The sequence below is a fragment of the Urocampus carinirostris genome, chromosome 8 (assembly GCF_059441175.1).
Source record: "Urocampus carinirostris isolate Australia breed hairy pipefish chromosome 8, RoL_Ucar_1.0, whole genome shotgun sequence".
NCBI lineage: Eukaryota > Metazoa > Chordata > Actinopteri > Syngnathiformes > Syngnathidae > Urocampus > Urocampus carinirostris.
In genome coordinates, this window is record NC_142356.1 from 26,558,298 (window position 1) to 26,581,175 (window position 22,878).

At 39.3% G+C, this 22,878-nt stretch overlaps 2 protein-coding genes across 2 annotated transcripts; one reads left to right on the forward strand and one right to left on the reverse strand.

The window, feature by feature from the left end:
* Nucleotides 1-401: 401 nt before the first annotated feature.
* Nucleotides 402-11,682, reverse strand: LOC148361465 (beta-1,4-galactosyltransferase 3-like). Its single transcript, XM_088342153.1, has 7 exons — nucleotides 11,542-11,682; nucleotides 8,593-8,778; nucleotides 8,270-8,508; nucleotides 5,802-5,992; nucleotides 4,928-5,050; nucleotides 2,196-2,300; nucleotides 402-2,126 (listed from the first exon to the last, which is right to left on the reverse strand). The coding sequence occupies exons 1-7, from the start codon at nucleotides 11,666-11,668 to the stop codon at nucleotides 1,958-1,960; spliced, it is 1,140 nt and encodes a 379-aa protein (XP_088198279.1). The 5' UTR covers nucleotides 11,669-11,682; the 3' UTR covers nucleotides 402-1,957.
* A 1,371-nt stretch (nucleotides 11,683-13,053) lies between these two features.
* LOC148361466 (uncharacterized) lies at nucleotides 13,054-22,138 on the forward strand. The gene is made up of 5 exons (XM_088342156.1): nucleotides 13,054-13,293; nucleotides 13,410-13,528; nucleotides 15,993-16,102; nucleotides 17,617-18,465; nucleotides 20,684-22,138. The coding sequence occupies exons 3-5, from the start codon at nucleotides 16,006-16,008 to the stop codon at nucleotides 20,728-20,730; spliced, it is 993 nt and encodes a 330-aa protein (XP_088198282.1). The 5' UTR covers nucleotides 13,054-13,293; nucleotides 13,410-13,528; nucleotides 15,993-16,005; the 3' UTR covers nucleotides 20,731-22,138.
* The last annotated feature ends 740 nt before the right edge of the window (nucleotides 22,139-22,878 follow it).

Consider the following 22,878-nt stretch of genomic DNA (forward strand, 5'->3'; position numbering starts at 1 on the left):
ACAGAAGCAGTAACAGAGCAAGACTTTTGCTGATAAGCACTTATCGTACACTTAAAATTAAAATTACTGAAACTTTTAATCATTCAATGCCAGACGTTTCTCTCAAATAGGAAGTGCTGATGCCAGGCAAATTTTGCTATTTTTATGACTCCTTTTTGAAGACCTACAGAAATTTGGGTTCCGTAGCTATATAGCCATAGTTTCAAAGCTTGAACCTTCATCTTTCATTAAAAAGTATGTTTTCTAGCTTTTACTATTTGAGCATTGATAAGTTTCATAGAAAATACTCTTTTCCAAGAAATCTGAGAAAGCGTATTTTTGTGAATTTCCAACAGAACTTTCACTTCGGTGCTTTTTTTTCTTTGCATTTGTGATACATCCAAGGTCGAAACACAAGGGCATTTAACGTGCATAGTCTCATTTTATTGCAAGAACACTGACGTTATGTATAAACAATGCATGAACTTTGCAAGAACATTTCAGCACTCAATGTTTCCGGTGAGATGATCACGTGATTTTGGTGGCTCGGGGGCCGTCTACACACTCTCAACCGTTGGACGTAGGAAGCAACAAGAGGAAGTTCGGGTTCCTCGATGTGTGGACAAAGATCCGATCAAAGCCATTACTGCCATCAAATGTGATTCATCATACTGAAATCATTCCCAGTGGCTTGATACTTACTGTTCGGCAGAGCCAAAGCCTTTAGAATATTCTTTTAAACAAAAACAAAAAAAACACATATTTTTCTGTTTTGGCACACAGGATCAATGCTTTTAAAAATATATTTATAAGTTATGGCACTGAACGAATTCAATGAATGTGAACACACACTTTTTTCAACACAGTTTTTTTAATCTTATTTGCCTGTTTCAGTTTTTATTCATCACTTGATTTTGTTGTTCTAACTGTAGTCGCAATGCCATCACTTTCTACTGGTCTTTTGAAAAGAAAAGAAAGTTCCCATTTTTATATTATATTGATATTTGGTCTGAAGCACAATCAACTTATTAAAGCTTTTGGGAAATATTTTGGCTGGATCCTTTCCACAAGCTCAGCGCAGTAGATAAAATGGTAAAAAATCTGCACTTTTTGTCACTAGTAAATGATTGTCAGGGAAGACCAGAACAGAGCAGGAGACCCCAGAGCGTTCGTACAATTCTTTATTTGGGGAAGCGTAAGGGTTAGCGGGAGACGTGATCAATCGTAGCGTGGGACGAAGGCAGGTCGAGTTTACCAGGACTGAAGAGAAGATCGTAGCGTGGGACGAAAGCAGGTCGAATCGGAGGCAGGTCGGATCGAAGGCAGGCAGGCAGAATCAGGTAAACAAGAAGGCACATGTAATCGGGAGAGTCTTACGGGGTACAGAAGTAATCCTCCGACAAAGAGTTCTCCGCGTAACGCGTTTAAAAAGGGAGCATTAACCAATCAGGAAGCACATTCCAGCGCGCCACATGATTACCCCAGGTGGCTCCACTTGGGTAATCATGGCAATGATACTTTACATTCAACCCCACATTGCCATTTTGTCGGCTTCAGATCCTGATTGTTAAAATACCTTTGTGGTCTGGGACCTTTTGGGCCATGTACTTCGTTCTGATCCTGACAGTACTCTTGAGTTATTAAACATTCAGTTATTTGTGGTGAATCAGAAAATAAAACTTAAAACTTTAATCGCTGACCCAGTGTAGTTTGAAAAGTAGCGTTTTTTGTCCAACAGTTTGCTCGAAGCCAAAACGTAGTCCAGCCCAAGTTTAAAATGAACAGGTTGAATTGCTTAATACAAGGTGGTAACATAATGTCTTCATGTATGTCTAAAAAATTGGACATTTAAAAAAAATTGCAACTCATATACTGCATATTTTATCATATAGTGTCCCAGCAACCTACAAGTCCCCTAGCAATAAAGCAATTAAGAGGTGGTCCATACTTTGAAACGGTTTGGGATGTCTGCATAACGCTACGGTGTGTTTTTTGTCAGTTCTTGAAGATTGGGGTCAGGCCTTTCCCCGATGTCGACCATGATGTGAGTGAAGAGAGGTTGTCGCTTTTTGTACAGCAGCTTGTAAATCAGAGAATTCAGCCCATCTGAGCGCCAATCCAGTTGAGTCCTTCTCAGGAGTTCCACACTAAAAGTTCGAACAAATTTGCATGTCAAAGAGCAGTTGGCAAGTCAAACGAAAGCAAAGCTGACTTACTTGTGCGGATTACGTTCATTTCCTTTGTCTCTCTTGTGCTTAATCATTTTGTAACGAGCGATGGCCTCCGGAGCGTGCACCGGCTCCATGCTAGACAGGAATGCTCTGTTTGTGCAGGAGACAATTCAAAGAGCATAACGTCAAAGTTTTGAAAAATCTTCCTTCTCAATTGTGTCATTGCGTCTGCTTTTTTAACGGTGTATTATTTGACCACTACATAACACTGTATTGTGTTGTGCATCTGAAAACGAGTGCTGCACATAATTTTGCCACTACTGATCAGTTCCATCCATCCATTATTTTCACCATTTATCCTCAGTAGGGTCACGGTGGTGCTGGAGCCCGTCCCAGCTATCTTTGGGCAGTGGGCAGGGGACACCTTGAACTGGTTGCCAGCCAGTCGCAGGACACACAGACAACTCACTCGCTCACTCACACCTCGGGACAACTTGGACAGGCCAATTATCCAGACATACATGTTTTGGGAATTTGGGAGGAAACCGGAGTGCCCGGAGGAAACCCACGCAGGCACAGGGAGAACATGCAAACTCCGCACAGGAAGGATGGTAGCTAGGTTTGATCCCATGAACTGTTTTGAACTGTGCCGCGGACGTGCTAACCGCTCAGCTGCTGTGCCGCCTTCTGATCATTTCATTTTTAATCATTGAAATTCACTTTTACTGAAAGAACTAATAGTGTTCGATGTTTATTTTGCTACCACGACTTGACTTGACTACCCAAGTGCATTGAACACTTTGCATGAAGAAGGTGCCTCAAGCCTTGCTTAGTCAGTGTTGACTGGAGGCGACTAAAAATCATAGCGTGATCTACAAAGAATGCATTACGCAAAACCATGCGCTTCCCAAATGTCGCTTTAAATCCATGTTTGGCAGGAATTTGGCAAGGAATAAAATAAACATCCAATGTGTGTCACGGTTGCCATGGCACCCAATTTGCGCTGCCCGTGTGGCGCCAGCTCCGGCTCATTGACGGATTGGCTTCCTTTCAATTAAGCGCAGTACTCTCAATCACGCTTTGTCAGTCCTTCAACGAACCTCTGCCCTGCAACTCGTGGGTTTTGACTCTGTCCCTTATCCTGCCTGTGTTTCCTGTCCGGTATCGTTCCTGTTTATTATCGATATCGTCGGCCTCTGGTTTCCTGTCATTCCACCCCAGACTGCTGCGTTGTGTCTTCCGCCCAACGATCGCCAAATCACTGGTGTTTGGGTTAACGTGCATGACTGCCCCATTTCCCGTAAAATAAAAGCTTGTGTGATAAACGTCACACATTTGGGTTCTCCTCTTCGTCTGGTTCTTGACAATATGTTCCAGGGCAGATGACTTGGTTCATCATTTCCATCTTTGTAAGACTTGTGTGAATACTACAAATCCTTAATCCCATAAAACTGTGACAGTATGATTATGAAAGTGAGGAACGTATTTGGGGTTTCATATTTTGACACAGTTCAAATGCCAAAAACCCCTATTCAAAGAGAATGCCAAACCTGATCCAGCCAACCCCAGTCTTAGGGGCAGCAGTTACAACCTATGATTAATGAAGAGTATTGGATTGTGTTTGCTGTGATTCTGTCCGACCTCAGCATTGGCATTCAGTAATATACTTGTTTACACCCGTCCTCTCAATTTCTGTGTCTAAAGTCCTTTCAATAAAGGAGTAGGTGCTGAGAAGCTCAATGAGAAAGTGTTTTATTCAGAAGTTTGGTGATAGATCTGACAAAAGGCCATCTCTAAGAATGTTTTTACATTCTAAATGAAAACATATTTGCAAAGCACAAGTTTAACAGTCTAATTCACTGTGTTTGTGTATGAAATCACATTTTGAGCATGAGGCTACATAATTTCAGGGTTGCAACAACAAATCGATTAAAAACGATTTAAATTTAAAACATTGGCAACAAATTTCCTCATCAATTTGTTGTGTCACATGACTTATGTGTCTCTCAACAGGTTGATTAAGTGCAAATGAGAGGGCATTTAATTTTGTTCGGACATCATAGTTTATTCGGGCTGATTGTGCGGATATGCCCCGAGACCGTATTTTGATGCACGAGGTCATTTTGAGCCAAAACCAAATTTAATTATATAGCACTTTTCAGATACCAAAATGTAACTCGAAGTGCTGTATAGAACATTTAATCTACAATAAGATGACAATCGATGAAGTACTCTCATTCTCCTCCAATGTAGCCTCTGTTTTTTTTCCCAGCAGTTTATAAAAAAAAGAGTCTCACATATTTGCAGGTGTAGAGCACACATATGTATGTATTTTTTCTTTTCTTAAACTATTAGACAAACAGTTGGATATTTTAATTGTTTTATTCTAAAGAAAAGTCTGTGTTTTTGTGCACTATTTATCTGTTGAAAACTTCAATGTTTGAATCCATTGCAACCAACCCACCAATTTATCTTATTTTTTATTTTATATTATACTTAAATTATTTCATATTTGATAAAAATGGGTTGTTTTTTTAATGCGCCATATATTGCAGCCTGGTCATCCAGCCTTTTGAGACTCTTTGTTATTAAGGGCTATACAAATAAACATGACTTGACTTGATGAAAGAGAAATAAATTAAAATGTGTTTTTTTATATAAATCTGATTAATCGATTATAAAATAATTGTTAGTTGCAGCCCTACTTGATTTAGTTAAATTAACACAAAATCTGGTTCATTTCACCACTCACCAGTTACCTTTTTAGTTTTTGTTACCTTTGTAATAAATTATCATCCTCTTGGCCCCAGCCCCAAAACTGGTTGGAGAAACCGTTCATCTTCCTGAATTGGTCTGGAGTCACGGCAATAACACCACCAAAAGCTCCTAGATAGTGAAGCCTAACAGGGTGACACGGACAACGTAGAATATGAGGGGGATGAAATTCAAGGTGAACATCAATTTACTTGTTTAAAATAATGTATGGGAATGGATATTGCACTAATCGAGTTACAGGGTGCCTTTTCACCTACTAAGCAATGCTGGATGTTAGATTTATTAACCACTGATAATGATTGTAGCCGTATTAGCAATGCTTTAGCTGTCGCGAAATGCTTGGAACTCTTGCTTGCAGGTTAAAAGACGCTGATGTCAGTGAGGAGTCACACGGCCAATAGGGACATTATGTCATACTTTTTTTGCGTGTGTTTTGTGTGGTGCTTTGAAATTAGCAGCTTTGTGCTTACTGCTCCAACGCTTTTTGAAGAGGGAAGATTACAAACGACTTAAACATATTCCAACTATCTGGTAGGGACATGCAGCTGCCATTAGGCCTATTCTTGGTTATCCTAACTTATCTCCTTTGTTAGCCGGCACTGACTTGATGAGGAATTTGTTTTTTTGATGATGGCGGAGTTAAATATTTTATCAAGCTCACATTGTGAGATGCACCGCGATTCCTTGGCATTGAGATCCTTTGGCACTTTACCTATGCCTGCAAACAGGAGGTGCTGCGTTGACTGCCAGTATATTGGTGTCTTTACATTAACGTTGTCCCAAATTTTGGACACTGTCTGTGTGTGACTAATCCATTTAAAACGAGTCTCACGGACGCTCAATCTCAAGAGGCTTTCCTAATATTTGCTTCACTACCTGTATGCGAACTTGTCAATGGCCACAGACAGGTGGGTGGGGTTAGCCGAGTTGCAGGAATAGGTATTGCGGTCGTCCTCGGGAAGAAGGTCGACATCGTGAAAGATGATGCAGTTCCAGTCTCCGTCTTGGAGAGCCTCCTGCACTCCGGCATTGTACACTCTTCCTTTGTTGAAGGTACCATTCCCCCACTGAAAGACAAAAGGATTACTGTGCCGGATATTTTGTGGGAAAGCTGTTGCACCATGCAAGCATGGAGGTGTAAGGCACAGTCCCATTACGTTCCCTTCATCTACCTACTTTGTCTTGTTTATCAGGAATTGGGAACACACTTTCTGATAATGTCGTCATCACTTTAAGTTGAATTTGTTGTGACACAACATATGTTACAACTGTTCAACTCAATTTTTTATCTGGTTACAGCAAATAACTGTAGTTTTCTACTTGCAAATGAAATAAGTATACAACCAGAGGAGTACTGCGCTTTACTCGTTTTGTCTTCCTTGTCTTCAACCCAACGACATTTCTTGCCTCTAGGATTTTCCTTGTCTCACAGTGCCTTCTGTAAGATTGTACCTTCTATAAACAAACACATCACAAACACACAATTTTTCCTTATTCAATTCCTTCCAAGTAGTCAGTAATGAGAGGGGGACCTGATTAGCGAGAAGCACTCTCAAAGTAACTTTGTGAAAAGAGGGTGTTGTCCCTTACTTCTCACCATTGGCAATGACTGGTTAAACAAATATTGTGCAGCTGTCAGATGAGGTGGCTCACCTTGTCGCAAAGCACATTAAGAAAACTGAAAAATAGCATTAGCAAATGCTAACTACCGACCTAAACAGTCTTCTTCCTGACATTTAAACAAATCGTTCAGTCTGCCTGACTTCAATCCACACAATCTCAACCACTATATTCTAAAAGGAGTATCCCCATACACTGGTGCTGATCTAAAAGTTTCTAAAAGTCTGGATGCTTACCAGTTCTTCAAAGCTGGTACGCATTTCTTTTGCTGACAAATTCCCCTCTGGTGTAAAATGTCTCACTGCCGCAAGCATAACTAAAATGACTTTGTATCTCAGGTTTGGGGAAAGTAATAGAACAGTAAAGCATGGGGCATTTGCACGTTGTATAGAAATAATTTTTGAGCATATTGAAAAAATTTACTTTGGCGAAATGACGTTTAATCTCCTGGACGTTCGCCTACAGCTTTACCCATTAAAAATTTGGTAGTTTATTTCTGCGTGATAAGCTTCATGGTAGAGCACGTAACAGTTTTCAATACATGTACCATTCGGAAGATTACCTTTTTGAACCGCTGTTTAGTTGCATTGAAAGCAGCTCGTTTAGATAGTAGGAAGCGGCAACGGTAAGCTACCAACATTAGCTAGTTAGCACTAGCTTACTTATTATATTGAGTGTCTTTCACGTGACTTGTATGTACTTAACATAAAATTGCTCAAAAATACATCAAACGTCCCCTGAAAAAAATGCTCGCCGCAAATCCTTGAATAATTTGATTCCCTTCGTTTGATTTGCTTATAAATATCACCGTCTTCTGTGTTCTTTAAAACAGATAGATAAATTCCAAATCAGGTCCAGAACTTTGCCGGTTAGCACAGCCCAACGCACGGTAGCAAATTACCATTGTTAAAAGTCGTGGTTATATTGTTCTGTCGTCGTCATTGATGTTTGTTTAATTCAATGGCTCACTGCTATCTCCTGGGGCGCTTCTGCTGTCCGTCATGGCTCTCTTTCTGCCAGGGAAGGCAATGTATACCATACACACTTTTGTTCTCTAGCTACTCTATCTCAGCATGCCATCCGTCAAAAATGTTTAAAAACGAATTCCCGGCACCTGTTCCATGTTTTTGTTGAACTTAATTTGTTGTGTTGTCTAAAATGAAAGCATAAAGGTTATTTTATTATTATTTGTAGTCGCTATTGCTCAGGAGGCAATACAGGTATTTAATTTTCAATAAATAGTCAATAAATTTGCTGTAACTTTTCTAGATTTGAAAAAAAGAAATTGAAATGGGCCCGAATTATCCACCCTTGTAACATTTCTTTGTAAACTAGAAGAAATATTTAAATCCGTATAATTATGAGTAAGATTTTATTTAACTTGAATTATTTTCCTTTTTTTTGAAATGCGACCTAAACAGCTCCTTGAAACAAAATAAGCTGTCAAATATATTTTCCCGACTACCGGATGAAAAAGTAATGCATAAGAAAAAATACTAATCTACAAAGATACTGAACAGTGGCATGCTTTTGCAAATTTCCTGCAGCACACTTGACAAGCTATCACAGTAAACTGGTTGCAAATCACTGCTCAAAGTGATAAAATAGGTTAGATTTCCAGCCCCAGAATTCACAAAGGGTTAAATCCTACCGATAGAATTTTATCTTATGAATACAAGCAAGGATGATGGAACGGTCTCTTTAAATATTAAGCGTATCCTGACCTGCTCCACAAGGTAGATTCCGTAGTGGAGCTGCTGCCGCTGCAGGAAAGGATGCAAGTGGTTGAGAAGCACATAGAGGTGTGTCAGCCGCTTTCGGTACGGTACTAGGATGGCAGTACGTTGCCCAGGTTGGCAGTCCGTCGGACTGTAAAGTCCACCGTGGGACACCGAATTTAACTTTCTGATTATTTCCTCCAAAGTTGGCGGGCGGGAAGAAAGGTTAGCGGGCCTAGGACCAGCTGCACATGTGTGGAAAGTAGAAAAGATAAGTAAGCATTCAGAAGGATATGACATTATACAAACCTTCTAATGCCTTCTCTCACCCAACAGAGGCGACACAATAGGGCAGGAGGCCTGCAGCAGGGGAGATACAGTGAAGAAGGTGTAGAAAAGTGCAAAGGCCACCGCCCCGACAATAATAAACCAGGACTTCTTTAGTTTCCGGGACCTCAAAAGGTGTCGGCAGGTACCCATCAAAAAAGGCAATTTACAAGAGAGATGGACAGCCCCTGAACAACATACAAAAATGATCCGTCCATGAAATTGTCCTCGCTCTTCAAAACGAAATAACTAATACAATATATTTTTTTAAATACTTCTAAAGCCGAAATAATACCCTGATATTGCATTTACATATTTGCACATTTTAATTTATTTAATTCCAGGTTGCTGAGTGTTAAAATGGCCACTAGACGGCATGTGATACTCGTATAGGCAAACACTTCACGTATCAACACAAAGATCTATCGATTATTGCAGTTAATGGGGACAAGAAACACCCACAAAGTGTGAAAATGAAGTTGTGTTACACCTTCATAAAATGCCCCAAAGGGCAAACTCGCCTCGAGACGTCATGCTTACCGACTGAGAGTATACGACTCTAACAAAATAACAACTCTAGATCTACAGATAAAAACAAAATACAGAATTGCAGTCGAATAAAAAACCTTTATTGACATTACAAAAAAGTATAACAAAATTGGAGGGCTTCTCCGTTCAGAGTAGGAAAGCAATTTAGAGAGCAGCTGGCTAGATGCACGCTAGCATCGGGTAACTTCGACTTCAGTGAGTTCTCCGTGATAATTAAAATACCAGAGCCGTAGCAGTAGGCCGGACCTGCAGCATCAGTCATGTTTTGTCTTTCACCGCCGCCTCATTTGCTTCCCGGACACGATAACAATCCACGGAGAACTCTCTGGTGATCACCATTTGTTTGGGCTCTTCTGAATTTCATCAGGGTCTGATTTAATTGATGAACTTATTTTCAAATTAACAAACTGCTAAAAGCTAGCGGTCGCCATGCTTCCCAGTTCGTTTTGGTTTAGAGACATTGACTTGTGCACCTACAAACTCTCTGGTGATCACCATTTATTTGGGCTCTTCTGAATTTCCTCAGGGTCTGATTTAATTGATGAACTTATTTTCAAATTAACAAACTGCTAAAAGCTAGCGGTCGCCATGCTTCCCAGTTCGTTTTGGTTTAGAGACATTGACTTGTGCACCTACATACACCAGCCTATCACACACGTGCACACAGACAGTGACGCCGAGCCAATACACACACACAGTCTTCTCTGTGAAGGCATTTTGTGTTCTCTCTGTTGACCACAAAGAAGGATAGTTGATAAAAATGACAACAAAGACAATTCAATTCAAAATCTGAAGTATCAAGTAACAAGGATCTCTGTACTGAATTTAAAAAAGCTGGTATTGGCATTGATACTGATCAGTATTCCACCTATCTCTTGTAAACAAATAAAATATGTGAATAAAATACATCTCAGTATTTATTTTTTATCCACTTATTATCTAAACTCAATTGTTTCCTAAAGGGTTGTTCAAAGAGAAATAATTTGTCATCATGTTTACATCATGGCCGGGAGACTACCAAAAAAACACCAAAACGGAATGTTAATGAAAACTACTGTAATAGCCTTACCTCCATATATTGAGATGATGCAGATATGTGCTTTCTTTGAGTTGCATGCATTCATTTTTCCTTGTTTCCATGATTTCAATATCAAAAGCATAAGGGTCATTTGGTAGTTAACTCAGCTGGTAGCCGAGGCTAGTCCTCAACACAGGCGACATTGGATTAATATGATACCAGGTTGTGTACTACTTACCTGCAGGTCGTTCTCTCTATAATTTCCCATCCGTCTAAAATGACTTTCCACCCCCAGAAAAACAAAACAAATGCATAACTGTTTATGTAGAAATGTGTAATTTTAGAATTTACCTTTATCAGATATTTAATGAAGCGGCTTCATATATTGAAGCTCAAATTGACGGTGCTTGCTGCTAACATTGTGCCGGGCAAAGTGCAAACCATAGGCGTAACCAGTCCGCTCAACCCAAGCGCCCTCCAAAACGATAGCATTATTAAAACTCTTTTACCTAATAAAGAATGGGATATACTTAAATCCGATGGAAAACCCTATATTTTTTTTTTTTAGGTAAAACGAAACAAAAATGGCAACTCGGCGGATACGTGTTTAGCGCATCCGTAGCACAGTTCTCAGGTCATGGGATCAAATCCAGTGAACAGACTTCCTGTGCAGAGTTTGCATGTTCTCCCCTTGCTTGTGTGGGTTTGCCCCGGGCACTCCAGTTTCCGCCCACATTCCATGTTAGGTTAATTGGCCGGTGCAAATTGTCCGTGGGTGTGAACGAGCGAGTCATGTTGTATGTTTCTGTGTGCCCTGCAACTGGCCGGCAACCAGTTTAGGGTGTCCCCTGCCCACTGCTTAAAAATAGCTGTTATGGGCTCCGGCACACCTGCGACCCTACTGAGGATAAGCGGTGCAGATAATGGATGGATGGAAAACAAAAATGTGAACAACGCAGGGCCGAAAATACTCCACTGCCTTGAAAAAGTTCAGTCCATTTGATTTCTAGCACCGCTCTGGTGGCATAGTAATAGGGTTTCTGCAAACCACAAAGTATAATGTGACATTCACAAAAGGGAAGTGACACTCCTGAATAGTGTTGTATCTTAAATGACTTTCAGTTAAATGAAAAAATAAAATTTTAGCCAACCATACACTTAGGGTGCTCTGAACCTAAAATCTCCCCTGGAGCAAACAGTGCTTGTTGAGAGTGACTGGCAGCCACCCTTAATTGCTAGCATGGCTTATTAATATTTTGCCTTTTCCCAATCAGTACAGATAAAATGACAAACCAACAATTAAATAATCTCTTAATGCCACTGTTAATTTAGAATCGAGTTCAGTTTATGTAGAAAGTTGATTTTTAAAAAGGTTTGACTTTACCAGGTGAAAGGCAAGGCAGGCAAGGTCCAAAGACGATTTTGATGATGGTTTTATCCAGCAATCCTGGCTCTCTGCGTTTCTTTTGGGAGGTGTTCCGGGACCTAAAGTTTCGGAGATTGTTCCTCATGAACAACCCAGAAATGTGGCAACATTATTTGGTCAAAAGGTTTATTTGAACAAGTGAATCACTGCAGGTCAACTTTTGGAAAGGGGTGGGTTGTTCTTGTATTCCACCCACTTATCACTCTCTGTAAAATGGTTTCAGCCAACGTTCATTGTCTGAGCATTTACACAAGGTCTGTAAGCATTGCTTGGAAATACGATGGACAATATGAGTCATGCGTGTAGCTACCAAATCATTAGGACAGGGGTGTCAAACTCATTTTAATTCGGGGGCCACGCGATAGAATAAACTTTCTCTCGGGGGTCGGACTAGTAGATTAGAGAGAAATAAAAAGAGAGGACAAGAAATAAGATAAAGAGAGGGAGAGAAAAAGAGAGAGGGTGGAACAAAGCAAGAGAGAGAGAGGGAGAGAGAGGGAGAGGGAGAGAGATAGAGAGAATGTGAGAAACAAAAAAGATAAAAAGAGAAATAGTAAGAGAGGAACAAAAGAGAGAGAAAGAAAGAAATCCAAAGAGAAATAAAAAGAGAAGAGAGAAAAGAGAAGGAGAGAAAGAGAGAAGGGGAGAAAGAGAGAAGGGAAAGAGAGAGAGATACAGAAAGGGAGAAAAGAGAGAAAAGGAAAAAAGGAAGAGAGAGCAAAAGAAGGTAAAAAGAAACAGAGAGAAAGAGACAAAGAGGAACAAAGAAAGAGAACAAGTGAGACAGAGAGAGTGAAAGATAGAGAGAAATATAGTGAGAGAAAAAAGGGGGAAGAGAGAGCGAAAGATAGAGAGTGAGAGAAAAGGGGGGGAGAGAGGGGGGAGAAAGAGAGAGAGAGAGAGATTAATACAATTAATACAATTAATAAAATTAATACGATTTTCATATGACATACCATGTTTTCCGATTTTATTTCATTGTATCATTTTTAAAGTGATTTCCTTTGGACATCTACAAACACTCAATTGTGCATTTATTCGTTTTGTGATAGCCATTGCGAAAACAGGGAAAATGTAAATGACAAGAAGTGTGAGTAGTATTAAGTAAGGACTTTCATATAAAAAAATACAACCAAGACAAATATCTTACAGGCACCTGTTTGCAATGAGGGTACAGTTTTTAGTGGTTTACTATTTATTAATAAAATCCCCAAAGAAAAAACATTATACGATTTTTTAAATTACATATTAGCTTGACCTAAACGAATTTAGTCACTCAGGGTAATCTAAATACTGTACTGTAGTTGCCACGCACGAATCTGACCGCAAGAGGGCAACAAAGTAAGCAACAGATGTCGAACGCCGAGCAATAGACTCAGCTTACTCACCCCCCCCCCCCCTTTTTTTTTTTTTAGACCTTGGCGGAACTAATTTTCTGTGTTGGGAGCCGACCGGAGACATTATGAGTAACGCCTGTTCCCAGCGGGAGTTTGTTTTGAGATACATACGAGTTCGGTTGGATGTTCAAATGTAGAATGTCTGCCTTGTTTGTGTGAGTAAGAGGTGGAATAAATGCCATTTAGAGTATGGTACATCTTTGGACCCTTTTCCACCATACGTCATTGCTGGATCATCGCAGGATGCGCGTGTATTGTTGACCCAAAACAGCGGGAGTAGCAGTACGAGTTTGAATAGAGCAAGAGAAGATTTGTACGTTGAGTCACGTTTTAGAGTCGAATTTTACAAAACCAACATGACCAGCTGTTATGTGAACGGGTGCTCGGGTCAACACTTGTAATGAACACATTTTTTTTTGCTATTCCCAGGGAAAACAGGTCATTTCTAAAGCACTACAGGAACCTGTGGCTGCAAGCCACTAAAATAACTGACTGGACCGAGGACATCATTAGGAATGTCCGCGTTTGCGGTTCCCATTTCATATCTGGTGAGTTGTCTTGGCTATCTGGTTTGAATTTACTTGGATCCCGATTCCCTTAGTAAGTAGGATAAGTGTTTGGGAAATGGAAGTGTTTGCTACCAATACCTACAATCAGGGTTGGGTAGGGTTAATTTAACTGGATTACTTTAAATTACTTTTGGATTACTCCAATATTAAATATGCTAATAAAAGACAAAAGAAACTAAATATGAATAAAATTACTAAATTTTGTGCAGGCTTGGGGAATAACGGAATACATGGAACGGCAAAAATGATGTTGGCAAGCTGTTTGAATTTATTTTCAATTTGTTTCTGTCGCATTTTATGGTTGTTTTGCCGGAGATCAAAGAGATCAAAGCCAGGAGAGAAAGCTTACCGTGTGTTGTGAGTCATAATTTTATTCATATTTAGTTTCTTTTGTCTTTTATTAGCAAATTCGGTATTGGAGTAATCCAAAATTAATTGAAAGTAATCCAGTTAAAGTAACCCTACCCAACCCTGCCTACAATAGACTGTAAGTTTGCTACTACTGGTGCTGTCTAATAGGAAATTCATACAAATGAGAGCTACCGTATGGCGTACAGCAGGCATGTCCAAAGTCCGGCCTCTGTCTTAAATTTAATATGTGGCCCGCCAGTAAGGTTGACTGCAGTATAAAATAAACTTGTACAAAAAAAAAATCACTATTTCATCAGATGATAGCAGTACCCCTTTGCCCTTGCTTTCTCTGAGAATTTTAGCCTACCCCATTTCCGACAAGGCGACTATAAATAGAAAAAGGAAAGTTGACTGTGAGGGCCGCCGCTTGCAGGACGAGGGCAAATTTCAGTATTTCTTCACTGAAGTCCAGAACAAATGCGTCCGCCTAATTTGCCGATAGATTGTGGCTGGTTTCAAAGAATATAATATTAAGAGGCACGGCCAAATGAAATATGGTGACTACGACAAGCTAACTGGAAACGAATGCTGTTAAAGGTGAAGCGAAAGGAAGCTGATTTAACGGCACAGCAGAGCTTTTTCCCGAGACCCTGCAAAGCAAATGAAAATGCTACAAAGGTGAGCCACAAGGTCACGACGCGCTGCAAACCTTTCACAGAGGGTGAATTTCTTGAAGACTTCAAAGAATACCAGGCTGACTATTCGGCCCTCACACATTTCCAGCTTACCAATTTTGGCCCGCTTTCTGAAACGTTTGGACACCTCTGGCGTACAGTCGTTCCACATAACTACCGTCTCGCTCTTAGCATCATTGTTTGGGACGTGTGACCTGTTTTTTTTTTCCTGATTTGAGCTTCTCATGGCACTTGAGAAACGTGTGGTTAACGAGTGTTACTTGGCCAATTGTATCTTTCTACAGTTGAGATGTCACTGGACCAAAAGAGCTCCGGATAGATGTGCTCTCTATATTTCCATACTGTAAGCAAAAACAAAACCTGACATGACATGTTTATTAATCCATGAATATTCATTGTTTACTCATGTACCTTGAATAAAGTTATCGATTAATGGAACGAGTTAGATGATGGTAAAAGGATTGCATTCATTTAGTGTTTTTCAAGTCACTGAAAACCTCCAAAGCGCTTTACAATACACTTCACACTTTACCCATTCACACACACGGCCATGCAAGGCGACGACCAAGATGATGACCTTAAAAATGTCCCTTGTTTATATAAATCCAGGAATAAAATACTATATATTATACATATTTTGATTAAATATTCTAAAGAAGATTAAGTTTGAAATGTAATTTCCTTTTTTTGTAATCGTCCTTTGTGTGGTAAAGTTCAGTTTTCTTGTTATGTTTTTGAATGTCTTCCCTCGTGGAAAAAAAGGTAAAAAGGGTTACCGCGGATCCTTGAAAAGTCTTAAAATGCATTGAATTCATTATTCTATAAACAAGACCTTAGTTGGTATTAAAATGTCTGAAATTCAATTATTGAAAGTCATAAAAATATGGATACATTAATAAGTTTTAAAGATTTGGTAACATTTGAAAAATATTGTCTTTAAATAGAAATTCATGATACACTGTAAACATCCTTTTTATTCTTGTTTTCCATGTCTAAAGCTTTATAAAGTGCTTTGTTTTTCAAATGCAACTTTTCAACTGGACAAAAATGTCATTAAAAATAATAAATAAAAAAACATGTGTTTAAATTTTCCTCCAATTCATATATAGTTTTTTTTTTCAATTGCGTTTTTTTTAATGTCGACTTTGTCTTGAATTTGATTTTAAAAAGGCATTATAAAGTTGTAAAAAGCCTTAAATTTAACTTGCCTTAAGCTGTAGGCACCCTGAAGAAATGTGGGTAGTGTGTTTGCAAGAGTTTCAGTTTTTTTTTGCAGTGTATGTTAAGGATGGTGACGGCTCTTCATAATTTTCATTCATTCAATATTAAGAAGGAGGAATGCATTGTATTGCAGCCGGAGATCAGTATTTTTGTTCATTTGAGTTTTTTATGTGAAGGTACCAAAGAAAAATGAAATGGAATGAACAAGTTCAAGTTTCTCCACCAAATCAATCTGCTTCTGCCCCTGTAACTCCAGAGGAAGACAACAGCATGGATCTCAGTCTGAGTAAGTGTAACCGCTGTTTGGTCATTTTCATTTATCTGCATTTTATATTTGTTGGGCCATGTTAGGTTTTCTCCCCCTTTTTCTCATCTCAACATCCATTCTCTTCTATACAATCTGTATGTATGCACAGCGCAGACTAACAATCTTAGGTCTACATATTTAACATAAACATAAACTTCGGTGTACACTCAACACTAGAATTCAAAAGTTAACTATTGGAATTACATGCAACAAGAGAATAAATATATTGGATTTAGAGCAATACGTGGTATTATTGTCTGAAAGGGTTTTAACATAAGGTTTTTCCTCAACGCATGCTAACTGGTGTAGAACTAATAATTATACAGTCCATCCATCCATTTTCTGCACCGCTTGTCCTCACTAGGGTGGCAGGGGTGCTGGACCCCATTCCAGCTATCTTTGGGCATCGGGCAGTGGACACCTTGAACTGGTTATAATTATCCAGTATCAAAGGCCTATAATAACTTTGGGTTAATAAGATTTCTCATATTGAAAGCAGGGTTGTTTTGTTTAAATGACTCAATCCTTGTGTGACGAAAACTAGGTGTAAAAACTTGGGCCTACTCATGATAAGGGCAAGATGATGTTTAACCAACTTTTTTCTCCTCTGGAAAGGTTTTAGGAGCGGGATCTGGATATAAACAAGAAAAAAGTATTGAGGAAAGCGTTTTAATTGGAGCAACTAAGAGAATATAAATGGCAGACATAAAACGTAATTCTCAAGTTATGGAAATAGAGATTCAAATCAAATCACATTTATTTGTATAGCCGTTAGTTGCAGGGTCTCAAATTGCTGCACAGGTCACACTTTCGGTAAGTAATAATTGAAGTTGTGCAAAAAATCCAAGGTGATAAGTTCAAGGGTTTTTGTTTTATCTACATTTAGATATTTTTTTCCACCACAATTGTAGTTCTCACAAGTGGATGTGTAATTTGACAATATTCAATTGTGTGGTAGGCCTAAACTGTACATTCAAGCTTGCTGCTTACATTTTGTTTGTCATAGGTGGGGTGCGTCGTTTGAGCTGTCCTTAAAAGCTGAGAGTAGAATATTTTCTCTGTTAAGCTTTGGTTTAACAATGCCCAACTGAGTTCAAAGAGCCTTTATGATTTTGCTCCCACCCCGCCTATCTGCTTTAATCTTACTTTTACCAATGCTGTTCAGGACGCGCAACACATTAAGAAGCTGAAATGAGGGGTAGGAGTGTGGAAAGGGATTTCATGCTTGTCCCCCGTTTTTTGTTGGTGTAGCATGAAAATGGTGAGAGTAAGAAGTTTTAAATTTGGTCCAAAAAGCAACCCAAACCCTTAGAATTATGAGAAAGACTATTCGAGCGCAGCCAAGAAACGCAACTACTTGCACGCACCACATAAGGAGATTGACAGAGGCTGCCATAATGACATAAGCCAGAAGATGGCGACAGCGAGTATAACATTTCAAAATTCTGGACAGTACCGTCATTGATTTTGCTTTTTTCCATTTTCTGTATTAGAGATTCCTGAGACAATTCTCCCGGTAAGGCAAGCTCTTTCTGAAGCAGAAACAATACATGAGGATATCGAACGACCAAGCACTGCAAAAGGAAAATCAGACGATCCAGTGAAAAAGGAGTACTCAATAGAGTACGTGATAGAAGATCACAGTGAGACTGACAAGCAACCAGACATTGATTCGACAACCGATGGTAAAAAGTTCCGTTTTGTGGGCAAAGAGAGCGGAAGGTCCTTCCCCCGGAGAAGGAGGTTCCACCTTCACCGCCACTACCACGCACACAAAGATGAACGCGTTCCCCTTAACTGTTTGAAATGCTGCCTTTCTTTCAAAGACCATCGCAGCCTCGTGGATCACAAACACATGCACACAGAGAGGCCCGTGTCTAGGGACCAAGCTCTTTTCCAGTGTGCAGCGTGTGAACAGTTCTTCCCTACAGCACCAAAACTGAGGCTTCACATTTGCAAAGACTTGGAGAACATGCCCTATCATTGTACGTTGTGTCGGAAAGAATTCACCAGGGTAGCCGAAGTCTCCAAACATATGCGCAGCCACTCCGAAAAATGCAACTGGACTTCTGATCAATGTGGTCAAATCTTTGCGGGCAACGAGGCGACGCGCTCTTCCCAGCGATGTCCACCTGTCCTTAAACCCTACAGCAGTCTGGAGTGCAGCATGGCTTTAACTCACCATACCGATTTGGAGGATTACAACAAGTGCAAGCAAGCTGATAAACAATACTCTTTCCTGTGTCCCGTTTGTGGTAAAGCCTTCATTCACAGGAGTCTGATTCAGGAGCGACAACGCCTGGACGCCACCAGTGACAATCCATTCTGTTGCCCCGATTGTGGTAAGTACTTTGTTAAAAGATTTGAGTATATTGATTGATTGTACCATTTCTTTTTGGGGTGCTGTGGTTCAGAAGAAACATTCGTTATGTTAGTGTGCGTGACTGACTAACAAGGAGGCGTTGCGGTTAGCTCAACAGCTAGCTAGCTGCTGCCGCCCCAAAATATCAATCAACCTTCCGATGTAAACAGCAAGCGAGATGATACTCGTTTAACAAAATGGAGTTTGGGAGCAACGCGGATGTTTAAAAACGAAAAGCGACATGGGTGAGCGCGAGTTAAAAATCATGTGCCCGCGAATAAAACGATTCGGAATGGTGTTCATTTTGGTTACCTACCATCTATGTAACTGTTAGTTCACCAGTTTTAGAGTTGTCTGTTGTGCGAATGGGCGGAAGTTGATAAGCGAAGGGCGCAATTTTACCAATCCAGTGGTACCTCTTCATACGAGTTAAATTAGTACCAGAAATGTGCTCGTAGCTCAAATCGGCCTTGTAACGAGCGATTCTTTAAACGAAAATTTTTAAAACCTATTTGGTCTGCTTCCACCCTCCCAAGAGCATCCAACATAACCATAGTCATATATTTTTTATATAATGAGTACTGAATTAAAACTACACTAAGTGCTACCGCTGTATAAACGTTGTGGATTTCATACACTTATACTTAATATACACTTTGTACTTTATACCACAAAATGACAAGAGATTTGCTTCAATTTCAATATATTTAGCTTTAAAAATAATTATTTTTTATCCGAAGCAGTTGCCAAATTCGCTCCATCCATTAGAAGGCACCAGCGATTCCCGTAAAGTTTAGTTTGATCTGTCTTGTAATCGGAAGGGATGACTCACTGAGGCCTAAGATAAATGGATGTCAGTTAACTTTTTGCGCCTCAACCCTGAAAAGACTGAAATGTTAATTATTGGTCCATCTAAATGCCGTAACAAAAGACTAATTGCCTCATGCAAAGATTATGAGTTTTTCCTTGCCCTCATGTAGGTTTTCGATCAGGGGGTGGTGCGATAATATCTTTTAGTCTTTCCAGCCCTTTGAGACTTCTTGTGATTAAGGGCTGTACAAATAAGCATGACTTGATCCGACTTGATTGACATTTTTATTTTATATTGTTCTAAAGTTGGACTGATAGTTTTTAACTGTGGCAATTAAAATAGGTCCACCAACGTGATTACCTATAATCCTGTACTACAACCTGGTCCTTTTTTGCTACATTTTAAACACCGTCGCTTTAACTACGATGCAGCTTATTCTTTTTTTTTTTTTTTTGTGGTGGGAAAAACATTTTGCCCAGGAACAGTAGACCAATAAAATGAATGAGTAATTAACAGAGGACCCATTAAATTGTATGATTATCCCAAGTAGTATGATTGGTTGAATATCAAACATGTGTGATCATTTTGACGCTCAGTCAACAAATTCCTCAAGTTTGCGGGGAATAGATAACTGCGAGCTTGCATTTATGACTGTGTTTTTGCCGACATTATTCACAGAATACATAACAGGTGCAAAACGGGAGATTTAAGTTATTATATGTACAATGTACTCCCAAAATGTCAACTTTTTCACCCAATAATCAAGTCCTCAATTCATCCATTTGAATTGAATGGCAGTGAAAGTTATCTATCAAAAACGCTCACACATTTCTATTCCGTATCACTGGCGTCAATGTCAGGTCGATGAAGTTTCCTTTAATACTCAAGGAACGATCAAAAGCGAATCCAATTTGGTCAATTGTCGCGGCAACCGCCAGTGACGGCACAAGAAGTCTGTGCTGCAATCTCGCACTATTCCTCACAGTGTGGTTACTCTGGCACTGTCGTCTAGGAATATAGGGCTCACGTTTTACGTTTCACAGTCCTTGTTAGCTTTAGCTTTTGGCGGACTCGAAAATATGTGCCAGTCTTTCTGTTTTCCACATTTGATGATCAAAAGCACGTAATGTAACTAACTCCGAGCAGATCTTAAAAAAAAAAAAAGACGCAGTTGGTGCAAGGTATGCGCTAGATCTGAAATGCAACAAATGGACGTGAATGAGTTTGTTTTTATGACTGTTTACAGCCTGTGGTTTGAACTCAGGTGGAGCATGTACTGAACAAATATTAGTTTTGTTCTTAAATTTGAGCATAAAGTTTTTAGGTGTACTTTGTAGACTGGAATTAACCGTAACAAAACACATTTTAACTGTATTCTTTTTTCCAGTTAAGCATTTCAACGGCCAACATGACAGCCCACATGAAGATCCGTGAGGTGGAGTCTAAATGGCTGAAGAAACATGTTCAGACACATCCACAGATGGGGGGAAAAGTTTGGGAACCAACGGGGAAAACTTCCTAACTCAAATCATGTTTCATAACCAATATTTATGTACTGTAAGATTCAGTCATACCACGGTTGCATGGCCACTATTGATGCCAAGAGGCGAGCAACACACAAACTGCCTTTTTTTCTTTTTATTGATTACTTGTAGACTACAATGTAACTTGTGACTCACAAATCCCACAATTCAAACATCCATCCATTATCTGCACCGCTATCCTCAGTAGGGTCGCGGGGGTGCTAGAGCCCATCCCAGCTATCTACGGACAGTGGGCTGGGGACACCCTCAACTGGTTACAAGCCAGTCGCAGGGCACACAGGGACATACAACTCATTCACACCCAGGGACAATTTGGACCAACCAATTAACCTGACATGCATGTATTTGGAACGTGGGAGGAAACCCACGCAAGCACAGGGAGAACATGAAAACTCCGCACAGGAAGCCCGGTGAACCTATGACCTCAGAACTGTGCCGCGGACGCCCACAAATCAAACATCAACATATAATTCCTTCTGTGTCAATTGTCTGGGAATTTTGTTTGCTAGCATCTTCTTAGTTTTTCAAAAAGGTGTATTGCGTAAATTATTTATATTAAGTAAACCAGTAACCCTAGTTGATGATTTGAGTACTCCTGCGGAGATAACTTATAATAGGCTGTCACAGTTGGATGATTTTTCATATTCGGACCAAAAGTCAGACCTGTCGAAACATTTTTATTTTTATATCCATTGTAAAAGTATTCACTTTTCCAATCTTGATTTGTTATTGAACATTCAACAATGTATGCAAAGATATCAAACCATGGTTTTAACTTATATTTATATTATTTCAGCAGAATAAGACACTGACTGACCTCAGACAAATGAAAAATAATATAACAAATATAATTTTAGAAAATATCGGGTGAATTTTCGAAATCAGGGCAAACATAACTGTGCACAGCCTCATAGACATTTCTTTTAACTCCAAATGATACTTTTTTAAAGGGGCACTAATATTTGAGATGTTGGTGTATTCTTTAGTGAAACAGAAACTAAGTGCTAAAAAGTACAAAGAAGAAAACAAACTAAGGCGACTCAAAGTGACCAAACCGCAACATTTTTCTTCTTTCTTTTTGCCAAAAGTTTCAAAGTTTTGGATTTTGGGGGATACCCATAGCAAAAAGATAATGGACAATCATCTCAGCTTCCTCTAGGTGAGCTTTGTAAAAGAAAAAAAAAAAAAATATATATATATATACTGTGTGTATGTGTATATATATATATATATATATATATATATATATGAATTCCTCGACTGACAAGTGTTTAAATAAATGCACATTTATATTAAAAAATTACGCTGAAAATTATTATTTAAAAAAGAAAATAAGCAAAAATAATATTTTTTTCCATATTACGTTTCTTTTCATTTTAGATCTTTTTTTGGGCAGCAATTATTTTAAATATATTTAAGAACATTAGGTATTTTTTATCAAATGTTTTCGTGTGAAAAAAAAACAAACCCATTCGACTGAACTTCATCCAGACCCTAGCTCCAGTGGGCGGCTTCCAAGTCAACCCCGGTTTCGCCTAACACGCAAAAAGTCTCCGGTTCGAGACCATTTGGAAACAATTGTTGGCCTGGAGAGTGATGGGTGCCACCTGGCTGTACCTACTTAAGATACACCCTACGACCCTAGTGGTTAAAGACACCCCCTCACGTAAATCAAAAATGAAGCGCAGTGCGGTGTAGACTATTTAAGTGGTCTGCTACTGTGGCAACGCCACAGATTTTTACAACTGCATGAAAAAGAAACTCACCCTACAGAGAGCATTGAGCTGCACCCTTAGCTTTTTAAAGTTTGCGTTTTTGAGGAAATCAAATCATTCAAAAGAGGACAACTCAAATGTATAAACTTACAACCAAAGCCATAACCAATTACTGGGTTTGAACAGCAGGTAAGAGCGGGCAGCTTTTGAAAATACTAATGCTTGCCATTGCCTTTTGTGGTCCATAACTATAGTGTACATCACTTTTAGTTGCAATTTATTGCCTGAAAAGTGCTATAAAGATAAAATTTTGATGGATTGAA